General features: G+C 36.6%; 1 protein-coding gene and 1 non-coding gene across 2 annotated transcripts; both read left to right on the plus strand.

Moving 5' to 3' along the window:
- Positions 1-1,004: 1,004 nt before the first annotated feature.
- LOC145777595 (dual specificity tyrosine-phosphorylation-regulated kinase 3-like) lies at positions 1,005-12,221 on the plus strand. Its single transcript, XM_082589015.1, has 9 exons — positions 1,005-1,278; positions 2,243-2,415; positions 2,869-3,023; positions 4,933-5,067; positions 6,736-6,865; positions 7,264-7,357; positions 7,510-7,755; positions 8,461-8,578; positions 10,795-12,221. Exons 1-9 carry the CDS (start codon positions 1,104-1,106, stop codon positions 10,862-10,864), a joined length of 1,296 nt encoding a protein of 431 aa, XP_082445141.1. The 5' UTR covers positions 1,005-1,103; the 3' UTR covers positions 10,865-12,221.
- Positions 5,826-5,936, plus strand: LOC145777816 (U6 spliceosomal RNA). Its single transcript, XR_014290386.1, has one exon. It is a non-coding gene; the product is annotated as a U6 spliceosomal RNA (small nuclear RNA).
- Positions 12,222-14,624: the final 2,403 nt, after the last annotated feature.

Here is a 14,624-nt window from a genome sequence, read left to right on the forward strand (position 1 = left end):
ATCGCATACAGGCACTTGGCTCTGTATTACTGTTCTCAATAACTTTTAGATGAATTGTGTGTTGTTTTTAATAATTATTTTGTGTGTTAGTTTTGCTGTTCTGTTTGCAATGCGAAGAACAAAGTTTAAAGTTCGTTATGTTACCACTCTTGTGCTCCTTCTAGTGGCCGTCAGCTTGTATTTCCAACTTCCCGCATGCCAACAAAAGGAGGAAGTTGATGTTGAACAGGAACTTGACGCTTTATTGAGCAAAAGCTTAGCTTCTCAAAACAAGCGAGAAATGCCAATTTATCGGAGAGAATTGCTTCGCAAGATAGACACAATACATGAAAAGCAAGTGAGCAACAACGATATGAAAAGCCTAAACAAGCTTGTTCGTTTAAACAATCTTCAGCAAAACGAAGATGCACATCCTCCTCAATTCACAGAAACTTCACAAAGTTTTCAACCCAGATTGGAGATGGTAGATCGGAAAAGTTACAAGAAAAGAATAAATAACGAAGGTGGAGTGAAATTGAATTATTTATTGTTTTAATAACAAAAGTTACGAAAATATTGAATGTTTGTTAAGTTTGCATAAACGTCTTTGTTGATTGTTTTACCTTTAAAGAAGCTCAACCTTGGCGGCTTTGTCTAGATTTAAGAAAGACTGAGTGGATCAAGTAAAGTTCCCACTTGTATTTGCAACTTTAACTTTGTTATCTGTGAACTATCACACGCACTTGGACCAACTCCAAAACCCGTATTTAAAGAGTTCTGCTCAGATGCAGGCCTCACCACGGAGGAAATAAATTTTCAACCACACTGCTGTAAACAACCAAAACAGACTAAACATTACTAACTTGTTGGCAAAAATAAAACTGTTTGCATTTTTGTGTCGTATTTTTTGGATTGATTTATTAAATGATTTTCTCGTATTCTAAACATGAAACATTAACACAGGTCCAACAAGACATGCCTTTGTGGACGCTGATTTGTTGGCTACTAGGCCGCTGGGAGATAACCAAAAAGTCTTCAACGTTTCATCACTAAATCATCTTGGAAGTTTTAAAGGAGGGTATGAGGGAAAAGCTGTGTCTAAAGACAAAGAGATTGTCGATGAGATGTTGAGTCCAAAACGTGATGGAGAAGAAGTAAAAAAAGCTCCAAAACGAAGTGGAGGACTTGAAAAGAAAGGAATGGATTTTTTCCAAATAAACATGGATAACGAAGTCAAGAAAAAATATCTTTTTGACAATCAAAAACAAACTACGTTGTTGCCGTATTTAACTCCTCAACGTAAGTAAAGTGTTCAGTTGCTGATGTTTTAACATTTTGTAACCTATGTTTGTAAGCCTCATACACCACAAAGCATCTATAAAGCCTACAGTAGGCCTATACTTTATTTGTCTTCCTTACTTCAAGAAACGATGTAACATAAATACAACGAAAACGTTTCTCGTGTTTATTTCCGGAGCCTAATCCTAGAAAACAATGTAGAAAACACATTGCATCTGCATTATGAATTACCTTTAAAATTACAAAAAAATACGAGATATAACAATTACACATAACTTCACATAAAGTTTTATAAACCTTAAAATGGAGCCAAGTAATCAATAAGGTCTAATTTAGTACTACAGCGAAGAATAGGCTGAGTAATCTAAATGCAAAAGCGATAATAATACTAAGCTGATCAGATTTTCCGCTTGTAATCGCGTATGAATTGTGATATCATAAATATTCATCGACAAGAATGATGTGCAGGCCTATTAGTCGCGCTATGCCAAACAAATTGTTGAATTTGCTTCGAAGAGATGCCAACAACAAAGTAGCACCGGTACGTAAGCTACAAATATGTTTTAATTTTGTGGCATGAAACCAAATAAGCTCACTCGACACTGCGTCAACTGGGCTGCACATGGCTACCTTGAAGTGCAGCCTTGATTTGTCATATTTTTGCAGATGACACATTTTGCTGATGACTGCCACTGCTGCTACCGACTGATTGAAATTTAGCTCTTAATTTTTGAAAATGTCATTCAAACAATTACCAAAAGTTGACAAAATCTGGAAAATTCCGCAGAATGTAACCATTCAGCCCGTATTTCTAAGTCCCCGTGGCTGTACAAACACTTGAGCCTGGGGGGCATTTACTGCGCTGGTAGCGAGTTGGATGGGTTGTACAATGGGCATAGCTAATGCAGACTTTTCTTTACTTCAATTGCGTCAATGGAAATTTATTTTCTCTTTTTAATTCAAGAAATCAAAAGTAAAATGCGTCACCGTTTGCCGTGGTGGGAAGTAACAGAGATGGATAATTACCCCCGAGTTTGGTTTGTTGGAGAGAACGCCACCAAAGTGACGTACAATGAAAGCGATCCACGTAACTATGGCTTTGATTACGTCAAGCATGACGAAGCAAGATTGAAAATCGTAAGTTGAATCCAATTTAAAGTTACACCTTATTTTGCTGAGGCATTCATATTTTTGTATATTCAAATTAATATAATTTTGTTTTTATTAATGCAACAAAGAGTGCAGTCGCAGCAATGGAGAAACTGAAAACATTTTACTTGTCTTGGAAAAGTTAAACGTTATAGAATTGCTTGCATCAGTATCACTATCATCATAAAGTTTTTGTTCGTTTCAACATATCAACTATCAGTCTAGTAGGCTACTCAAGGACATCTACTGCTGCACTTACTGATATCAGAATAAAACATAGCGCCTCATTGCCTCCAACCCTCGACGAGAGGAAGGAACTTAATGATGATGATTACAATCATTTGATCATTTTAAACAAATTGTCAGAACGACTGCCAAGATTCTGTTATGGACTATTTCTCAAATTGTTAAATGTCTATCTAAATCCTCTTTGCTAACCAGGCGAAAGCAGATCACTTGGAATATCGGTACGAAATTATTCAAAAACTAGGAACCGGATCTTATGGCACTGTTGTGCTATCACGTGATCATGCGGTTCCTGTCAGTTATCTCCACCACATGGTGGCGGTAAAGGTCATGCACAACGATAGTTCAGCGTAAGTTTATAGTTCCACCTTTCACTGCATGGAACCTGTGAAATAATCGTTTGCTCTAAAATGTTGATACTTTTCTTATTGATGTTTAATTGCTTGATCAAACGTACCTCGGAAAGTCGAAAATTAAAGTGCGACAAAAACAACAAGCTTGTCGTATAGGCCTATGTCTGGAGAAAAAAAATATAATAACTCCTGTTAGACCCATTTTTATTTTGACCTAAAAAAAATTTTTTTGATTGTATTTTTATCAAATTTTGACTTTATTTTGACTTAACAAAATTGCTTATTTCTAGAGGGCACAGTTCTTCCTTGAATTGATACCAGTAATCCAAACATAATAGTTCGTCACTTTCAGACCCAAATGTGATATTTTGTTGAAAAGTCAAGGTGTTTTATGGATTATAAAAAGTGCGTCGTGTTTTTTGGCAATGGAAAAATCACGACAAATCTGTCTAACTTTTGCTGAAGACAATTTAGCTTGCTGGCATTTTTGTATTACAGAATGTCAGTAGGCTATTCCTAAAATCCAAATTGTTAATTTTCGAAAAGACCACGTTTGTGAAGAGGGAGTGTTTTATAAAAATTATTTAAATACGTAACAATGAATAAACAATGGACAATTTGCGATAAAAGTTACTGCGGATCCAAGTGGACATTGTGGCATATGTCCTGATTTTATGGGTGTTATTGTGGTTTAATTGTGTCGCAGTTCCTGATTTACAATGCTTCTACGAGGATTTTGACAAAAACTACTTTCAAGAAACACAAAAAGTTTGTCAAAAGTTATAATTTGACAAATTTTGACTTCATTGAAAATTTTGACTTTATTGTCAATTTTGACTTTATTTTGACCTATAAACTTCTTGGAAACAGTCCCCTAGGTGCTGAAAACAACTTTATTCTTTAATTCGTGGATAGACGAAGTCCTTAAAAAATTTTGACTTTATTGACTTTTGAGCGCCCTACTCATGTATTTGTATAAATATTTACATCAGGCAATTGTTGTACTGTGCCGTTAGCATTTCTGTATTATTTAGAAAGTTGGAATATTTGTGCATGCTTCACTGATTATAAAACGTTTAAATTTTAGCCTATATTTCCCTTTAACTACGCACCAGTGAAGTTATGTACAATATAGAAACATCTTTTTTTAATTTGTATTGTCAAGCAAAGACAGAGGCGTGGGTGGGAACTTTGTAGCGGTTGAAAAGTCGTTTTCTAGATTTATTCAACTCACACTCAGACATAACAATTACACCACACACCTGCGATTTCGAAATAAACTTTGAGAGGTCACTTTACATCTTTAAAAGCGTCCATAAGAATGTTTATGTAAGTTATAGAAAACACAGATAATATGAAACCAAGGAACTTTCAGAAAATAATTAATTAAACTACCAGTCAACGTTTTATAGGCAGAGAAAACTTTTTCTCGAACCGTAGAAAATTTCATTGTCAGATCACCGCTTATTACAGCAGATCGTTATGTTAAATTAGAATAGCCTTACTACTGGTTCTGTTGGTTGGTATAAATGTACCTTTATTTTCGGACTTAGAAAACTGCTGAAAGGGTTATTTGTGGCATTTTTTGCATAGCCTGTTGAGGTTTTGAACCACTGACGCAGGCTCAATCACCGAGACTGACAGAGTGAAGTTTCCCGATTTTTGAAGTGTTGTCTGTAAATTAATCTATCCCTAGGAGCCTCTGAATGAAAAACAGTCCTTAAAATGCGTTACTTAAGCGCCCTCCCCAAAAGCCGAAACAGCGTCGCTTGATGTTACCATTTCTTTGTGCACCAAGTAGAACGATTTACCAAATCTGTCGTGGTAGATTGCTAAGATAGTAGGATAGCTTCTGGTTTATTGATCTTCAGCTGATTATGGTGGATTAATTTCAGTAATTTTTCAGGGAAAGATATTTCAAGGAAGAACTTGACTTAATGAAACTTGTTCAAGATCGAACCAACAATTCGAAACGCTTTTCCACGGTTTTGAGGACATTTTTCTTTCGAAATCATCTTTGCATTGTGATGGGGTTGTTAGGGTATGACCTGTTCTTGCATGTTTATGTTAATAAATTAATTTAATTAATTTTTATATAGCCTACAACAACAGGGGTCACCAACCTTTTTTGCATGAGGGACATTTTGGCACTAAGGAGAGCTGTGGCGGGCCGCACTAATAAAATTTTGTGCTGGTTGACTCTTATGCTAGAAAAGAACGCATTTCGTACCCAGTATCCAGTGTTACATAATGTTCATAGTTATGTTAGAATACCGCAGCAACAAAATTAATCGAACAACGCTACTGCCAGGCCAAGCTCCTTTTACAACACTTTTGACTTTTTTAACAATGACTAATAAACGAGCCTGCGAGGCCACTTGTTTTGCGCACTTATAGCGAGGCGAGCGGTTTCATCAAAATATTCATCGCCAAGCAAGAGTGGTGTTGTCACTTCGCTTCACAAAAGATATCTTGCAATTAACAATTTCAGTAAACAAGGAAATGTTTGACACACTGCAATACAGGCAACAATAGTGACCTGCAAACATATTAGCGAAAAATAGGCTCCAATAACAGGGAAAAAGAAACCAGGCACCATGAAACAAACGCTTGTGGAAATCATCGAAAAATCGTAATTCTATCGTAATTCATGAACAGTCTTCCCTTTAAAAACGTAATGAGTTGGTTTTTCATTCTTTTTGTGACAGTCTATAAAACCGTCTTTCTTTCATTATAGACAACTGTCGCTTGCGGTGCTTATCAGCGTGGCAACAATTTGTTGATTAACAACATTTTGCAGTACTTGCTTCGGCAATACATATGCTAAAATTGGAGCGATACAGAGAAGATTAGTAGCTACGACCCCTGCGCAAGCATGACACGCAAAATCGTGAAGCGTTCCATATGTCTTTAAAAACAAAAAAACATTTTGCAGTACTAAGCTAAATATTTTCATTATACAATCTCAGAAAAAGTCTTTAAATTTATATATAATATTTTGTCAACTTATTATAAATTGAGTTGGCACACCGACCTATTTTGCCAACAAAAAAATTGCATAAAGAGAAGTTAGAGAACACTGCTCGAGAAACACAATAACGGTGAAACGCACACTAGTGTTTACATGACATTTGCAAACTTATAATAAGCAACCCTATGCTCACAGACAATTTCGTAAACAGACGTTTTAATCAACCACTGGGACGGTGTGGCTGGACATCGCATTGGAATAACTTTAAGCAACCCCCACCTAGAACTATAATCTGATTGGTCGGTCGGTGGAATCGTATGCAAAGCGAAAATATGCTTCCCGGAAAGTATTTTTGCCTTCGTGCTCTTTAACTCTTCAAGAAAAGTATTTTTGGTTATACTTGTACGCTGATACCTTCCGCGGGCCGCAGCGATACAGCGTGGCGGGCCGCCAGTTGGTGACCTTTGGCCTACAACAACAATGGGATGATTATAGTGATAACAATGCGTGATGGTAACTATAAATCATTATTGACAATAAGTGTAAAAATGATAAAGCTCATAACTTTCCAAAAATATCCAAGTTCGATTCGAACAATGCGCAAACAATAACAAGTACAAGTTTAAAAAAAGTGTGTTAATATTCAAAAGCTGAAACAATACACGGTCGGTTTGATAGAACAACACGCTATATTGTTCATGAGTTACCGATTGCTGATGCTGATTTATCTTGTTGCAGAAAAACATTGGACGACGTCCGCCAAGGTCCAATGCAAGACTTGAGTTTTCTCCGAAAGTATACGCTGGATATCCTAAGAGGCTTGACGCTACTGCACGATGCAGGGATTATACACGGAGATCTTAAACCGGTAATTGCACAGGCATCTTTATTCAAACAACTGATAAAACAAACGAGGAATGATTTTCACATGGACCGAAAAAAAAACACAAAAACTTTTGCATTGGTTTTTTCAATACGATACATTTTTCACTCGGGCTTGGAAATCTTCGACAAAATCAACAAAACATTGCTAAAATTAAAAACTCCTTTAAAATAAACCCTCGGCCTTGGAAGCTCACACGATAATGATGGGGCGCAATAAACAATTACAATAGCCTAATTAACTGCATTCATTTTATTTATTGCTAGTCTATTCGTGCTAATGCACAGTAAAACTAAAGCCTAAACGAACTTTATTGTTTGGGCACAATATGGGCACTGTTGTATTTTGCAGTGTATCAAAACATGAATATTTGGTATCTTTAGGAAAATCTCATGCTGGCACCAAACAGTACCATTTCAAGTTCAATTCACGTCAAAATAGCTGACTTCAACCTTGCTTGCATTCAGTATTCGAAAGGTTGGTAAGCTAAAGAGTTAGTTAATCGCCTAGGACGCAGTATAGCTTTTCAACGTTAAAGTTGGTAGACTGCTAATGCCTTATCAAAAAATCATGCGTCGGATTTGACCTCTGAACGAAAAATTAATATTTTTTCATCAAAACTTATACAGATTTTCCTTGTCCTGGACGGTATTTTCAAACTCGATATTATCGTGCCCCAGAAGTTGTTCTCGCACTGAACTACAGCACTACTGCAGACATGTGGAGTGTTGGAGTCATCTTAGCTGAGCTCTACCTTGACAAAGTTCCATTTTATGGCGAGTCTTCCACAGATCAATTGGCTTCCATTATGGAAGTTATGGGACTTATCCCTCCGTACATGGTGGAAACATCTGAAAGGATACACACTTACCAAGGTATTATGAAAGTGTAATTACTGTACAATGTGTATAACTTGCCTGGGCAGAAATGAAATAGAAGAATTTGAAAGCATGATCAAAGAGATTTTAAAATATTTGTTGCCAAATATTCATTGAAAAGTCATTGAAAACTCATTAGTCCAAAATTCACTGTGCATTGAGCATTTTTTTCTTTTAATTTAATTTAATGAGTAATTCATAGACTCGTGGTTTCTATGCAGAAATAACCTGTTTTAAATCATACCAAGCGTTTCCTTTGGTGGGAAGATCATATGGACGAAACCTTTTTGAGTCCCTCATTGTTCAAGCCCAAAACCAGTTCGTTGCAAAATAACTCCAATTACTATTATAATCTAAAAGTAGTTTCATTATAATAATAATCAAGTTTTTATTTTGCATTCTTTGTGACAACATTCCATACACTGTGACAACATTCCATACAAGTTTTTATTTTGCATTCTTTGTGACAACATTCCATATAAGTTACACTGCAGTCACATACTCAACTCAACAGACAATTTGAAGCACCACAGAAACAATCATTGTACAGTCATTGCGTCAGCTGCTCCCCTTTCTTTGGTGTGTCATTAAGTGCCTTGCCGAGACACAGCCTCGTGCTCAGGAGCGGTGTCGAACCCACGTCCTTGCCACACAGCCGGCATTATTTTAGTTTGGAAATAATATTTTTAAAACTATTCGCAGAGGCCGTGTGCTACGAATGTAAGAACGGTTTCAAAAGAACGCCATACCGGAAGTCCTTAGAGGAAGTATTATACGGCGTTCCAACGATACTATTTGATTTCATCAAGCATTGCTTTGAGTAAGTTAAAATAAAGTGCCTTCATCAACTTACTGACTTTATATTATTTGAGTTAATGCGCAAATGACATAATACTGTACCTTGTTACTTGATTAAAATGTCATTGCCGCTAACGGGATCTTGTTAACCGCCCCCATCCCTTCCAGCTGAAAGCACTTGGCTCGCTAGATATATACTTGAAAAATTAAATTTAAGACCAACTGTTTTACAGTTAGTAGAACGAGGTATAAAACCTTTAAAATGTCGCTTTGGAAAATAGCATATTAGGGCTGATATTTTAAAATTCCTTTTAAATCAATGAAATATTTTGAAAGTGGAAAATCATAACTTATGCAATAATATCGTAGATCTGTAAAAAGTGGAAAGGAAACGTTAAACAAAATGAGAAAGTAAAGTCTGATTATAATTAATATTATGTTTCCTCATTTTCAAACTTCGAGTCCACAATTCGAAAAAAATGTCACTTTTCTTAGGTCAACGTTTCGTCAAAACAACAGAGCGAACACAAAAACCTGTAGGCTACCGTAGATTGATTATATTGGAAAGGTGGAAATAAAAACTCGATAATAGTGCCTGTTAAGGATTTTGTTGTGGAATCGCGGTGCAAATGCTGTTAAATGGGAAAGATTCTGGCATGTTCGTAGCAAAAGTAGGGCTCCTAACTTTTTAGTTGAACTCCGTAGTCCAGAGGTGTCCACAGTCCGGCGATACGTTTTTGAATGGTCCGCGCCTGCTGTTGCACAATGTTTTATGTTTGACTCGCAGACATACAGAAATCACACAAATTCAACTTGCATTTAAAAAAAAAATAATGAAAACAATATTTTGTCACAGACAAAAGCCAGGCGAGACACCTTAGAATTATTGTTGCATCATTCATAATTGCGAAATCAGCTATTACATTGCTTGGAAAGTATGGTAACCAGTGCTCTCATTTTACGGAATTTGTCCCTAAATCGGGACTTTTGACCACTTTTAGGGACAAGTTTAGGGAATTTGATGAGTTAGGGATTTTTTGGGTATTCTAGTTAGTTTTTTTTTACATGCAAGGGCGTTGACAGGGGGGGGTCTAGGTGGTACTTTTGGACAAGGGCCCGGAATATTTAAGGGGCCCGGATGTAAAAGGTTCCCTGCGACTTCAAACATTATGAAGATCTTAATATAATCAGATCTAAAGGAATTGCCATCAAAGGTTAAAACAGCCCCTTCAGCCGTCAGATGGTAAAGTACCGGCCCCCTTCCGGGTACTGGGCCCACTTCAGCTCTCTGGTAGTAAAATAGCCACTTCAGCCACCAAACAGTAAAATAAAAATTTATAGTTTAGTCTAGTATAGTGCTTTCCCTAACCACGAATATTTAGTGAAATATAGCCCAAAACACGAATTTTAAAATAAACCAGCTAATGTTTGTTTAAACTCAAAAACTAAAATGGCACAGGTAAGAAAATTGCTATCCCTATTTCGGGACTAAAAATTAGACCAAAACCGCTTTTCAGATTGCAGCAATCACCAAATGTTTGATTGGCCCAAAAACCTTTCCCAAATCAAATTCAAAACTTTCTGACCGTCTGCACTAACTTTGCTGTAAATTCTCTTCTGGTGAGCCTAGAATGACCAGTGAAACATCAATGGATTTGGCAAGTAATACTCTAGCGCCAGGTGACAAATAAAAGTTCAAAAAAGCAACTGCTAGATGGAGATAGTAAGTTTTGCGGTTCGGAAAATTTTAATATTGCGCAAGATTAGTTAAACAACCATGCTTTTGGCATATCGGGTCTGATCTATTCTTCTTAATTTTCTACTTTGAACGACATGTGTCATCCCCATTTCAATAGCAACCTTTATATTCATAACATTGTGGATAAAAGGGGCCCGAAAATAAATTGGTACTCGGCCCAAGAAATCCTGTCAACGGCCCTGTTTACATGAATAGACTTCTTGTGGCGGTGGGATGGCGCAATGGATAGGCGTTGGCTTTCCAATTATGCAAACCTTGTTTGATTCCCGGCTTCAGCTGGTTGTTGAAAACATCTCTCACCTCAACTAGAATGTAACAAATTGGGTGGGAAAAAGTTGCTGCAGGAAAGTCGAGAGAAAGCAACTGGCCATCCTACTCTCCTTAAGAAGGCTTAAATAGTACAATGTAATGTTCAATTTATCAACACCACAACATGGTGAATCATTATCACTCAATAATGTTTTTTTTTGTGTTTGCAGGCTCGATTACAAAAAACGAATAACTTCGAAGCAAGCCTTACTTCATCCATTTATTACGTCATCACACTGAAATAAAGTGAAAACTTTCGAGACTGTGATTACATTTGTTTTTATTTTTGTACTTTTTGTTATGCAAGTTTTCGTACTAATATCATATTCTGTGTTATAATTTCGTATGCTACCTTCTTTCGTGGATTGCTGTGCAGAATAAGTATTCCCCATGTACGATATCTTCTGTGTTATTAGAAGCCGACCAAAGGCTGGCCGACCTAACCGAGGGTTATTGGGAAAGGAATATCTTGAAAGCTCAAAGCAAGAACTGTATAAAATAAATAGCCTATACTATTATTATTTATATTAAATGCCAGTAAGCACGGTTTTGTGCTAAACATAGGCTTATAGCCTACAGTAGGTAATGTAAATATGATTTACACTTTACACTATAGGCTACCCAGTGCCCACAACTTTCCTGAATTGGTTAAACCAAGGATCACCTGTCTAAAGGCCTGGGTGCGGTTCAATCGCCTTCCTACCGGCGTCTGAATATTACACTTCAATATACAGAAATATAGCCTAGCAGACTAGCATATTATCCGCAATCTGTATGTGCGGCAAGAAGAAGCAAACGGTGCCGCAGACCACACCATTGTTTAATATGTTTATATAAACGCCTATTTAACGCGCCTTTTTAGTAGGCCTATATATTTTAATTACTTTTATAACAAAAACTGGGCAAGTGATATAATGAAAAGCCGCTTAATAATGGGCTCTCGTAATTGCGCATATGCTATGGCGCGTGAAAGAACTGCTGGTGATGTGTTAACGTATTGGTGTGAAAGCAAAATGCTGTTGATTTAAACTTTAGATAGACTTGAAAAAATATCCTGCGTTACTGTGTCTGTATAATAATAATAAGTGCGAATTATTGTCATTTGCTACAAACTGTTTTGCTTTTTTTACTTGTGAAAGCAATGTTTTACTCATGGCCTACCTGCACTGAATATGAATCAACTGGAGAAGGCTAATAAACCTTGTTGAAAGGACATAACTTTGAATACCATTCACCAAACTCGTCTATTTAGCCAAATTAAACAAACTTGAAATAACAATATAGATATTGGCTATAAAATTATATTTGAAGTAGGCTATCACAGCTGTAGAGGAAGCATTTTTCGTGGTTATATTGAGCTACACTGTCATATAATCAGGGCCCCAGCCTAACTTCGTCACTTGGTGCCTCGATGCAATTATGGGGTCTCCGTTTTTTTAGTGCATATTATACAACCTAGAAATGACGTATGTAAAGCTCGCATTAGCTACAGACCACAAGACACCAAAGTCTATCGCTGTCAATTCTTGCTACAATTGGCTGCTGACAAACATTTATTGTTACCATATGCTTTATTTTGGCCGCTTTTTGGTTTCAAGAGCCCAAAGAGTCAACTTATTGATCAAGACGTAGGCATAGCCTACACTTTGCATTTGCCAAACTCATCAAATAAAAACTAGATTTTAGTAGATGTTTGGTGATTGCTTTGGGTTTAGAGCTTCGGTAAAGAGTTTGTCTTGCTGAACCATAGGCATTCGAAGCCGAGAAACGTGATCAAGTTTAACATATTCAAGTTTATCACATTTACAGAAAAACAAAACTACGCAACAAATTAAATTAAATATTGAACGGTTTCAATTCAATTCAATTTATTTTTCTTTGTCGGAAAACAACAGTAATGATAAAGCTACAAATAGTGAACGGGAACAAAACCAACAAAAGGAAAAGGTGGCAAAACTACAAAAGTTTAAAACGTGCATGCGATGCAAATTTAAAGGTTACGTACACGAAAGTAAATTAAGCACGGCCACCAAACCTAACAGTTTAAAGTAGATGAATTAGTTGGAAGAACCAGTTGGCTCCACATACCTAAAGCAACTGGAGGTGTGCCAGTTGATGAAACCATGCGGGGACGACTGAACCTTACAACCAATACAAAAAAGAAAAATCAACAACACGAGCATTTAAGAATAAACAATGAACATACGGTTTATTATTACATATTAAACATATTACATATTATTTACATGTTTCGACATCACAAGATGCCCTCTTCAGGAATAACATATATACAATTTAACTACGGTACATCTGAATAAAATACAATGGTTTATTAAATCTATAAACAGTAAAAAACAAAAACTGCACTGTAGCCTACTTCGGACTAGCTCAAACTCAACGATATTGGCTCTAAGAGAATCAAAGATCATATTTTCTCATGTACAGAATGCGAAAACAACGTTTCCATCAAGCAATTTGAGATCATGTCCAGAGGCATGAGATATGGTGTAAGCCAAATTCAATCACAGGTGCTTGAATAGCTTCATAATGCTTATCATTATTACGTCACAGAAGATGGTTACGTGCGTTTGGAATATTGCAATCTATTCTCGTCATTATCAAAATTGTTGCTTGAAAAGTTGGTCGCATATTAAAACGGTTTTGTTTGTACTTGCCAACTGGACGAAATTTCCGTCTTTATCTCAGTAATTTGTATTGTAGTGACAAGTTTTAGTGGCGTACGGTGTTTCTCCATTCTTCGACAGCCTTGAGGCTATTTTTACAGAAATACAATTTTTGAATAGACGTTTTCAGAAGAGTGTTTCTTTCGGTCATTGCATACAGACGAACGGATCCGGGAAATTTATGTTACAAATTTCCCACGAAGAGGTTATGGTTTACCGTTGTGACCAGCATGTCTGACTATCAAACCAAGATCTTAGAAGCCTTGTACATAAAACGTAAAAATCCACCTTTGAACAGACAATGCTTGCGGCTTGCGGCTCATCTTTCTTGCTCTCAGTATTTAAAATTAGTTTTTTCGCACCTTGCCTTTCTACCACATCATGTGATCTGTTCAACACCTTTTGATGCAGTTACCTTTGATTCTCGTAGAGCCTATTCACATGTGTCAAACTTTAAATTCCTTTTAAATCTGGCCCACCGATATACTGCATCATAAACAACTTCAAGTTTTAATCAATAGTAAACTTACATAACTAAAATAAATAATAATGAAGTTATATGTGATTAAAACTTAATAAATGTTTAGTTTATACTTAGCCTACTGTACAGTGCATATTTGCACGAGCCAAAGTCCTCAATATGCTTTATCAAGTTGATGTTAAGACAGCAATTTATTGTTTACGTAATAATCGATCAAAGGACATGGGAAAAACCTAGAACATCACACAACTAAGGCGAAAGAGAAAATTGAGTCCTGTCTTTGTCATGAGTTACCAAGGGGGGTGGGGGGGGGGACTTGCATACCTGGGACTGGTATATAAGTCCCCCCACCCCCCTTGGTAACTCATGACAAAGACAGGACTCAATTCAATTTTCTCTTTCGCCTTAGTTGTGTGATGTTCTAGGTTTTTCCAAAAATGATGGTTTGCGAAAATGAGAGAATTGAAAGTAGTTACTTTTATACGGTAGCCACTTTAACAAGTCGAAATTCTGCCACTGCGAATGACTACAATGCAACCGCCAACCAATCAGAACATGTTATAAGAGGCTACCGTCCAATTGTGAACCTTCTAGCACTCATCCAGAGAGTTAATGCTTGTTTTGAACTTTATTTGGTAATTACAAAAAAAAAGAGCAATAGCAGTGGTGGGAATCGAACCCGCGTCAATGAAATGACCACTTTCTAGCCCTAACCCCTAAGCCAACCAGCTGACGAAAAATCCATCACTTAATTTGCTTTTTATCATCTTCTTTTCGCCATTTTTTACGTCACTTAAACCGTAGCTTATGATTGGTTGGCGGTTTCATTCTAGTC

The sequence above is a fragment of the Aplidium turbinatum genome, chromosome 9 (assembly GCF_918807975.1).
Source record: "Aplidium turbinatum chromosome 9, kaAplTurb1.1, whole genome shotgun sequence".
Classification (NCBI taxonomy): domain Eukaryota; kingdom Metazoa; phylum Chordata; class Ascidiacea; order Aplousobranchia; family Polyclinidae; genus Aplidium; species Aplidium turbinatum.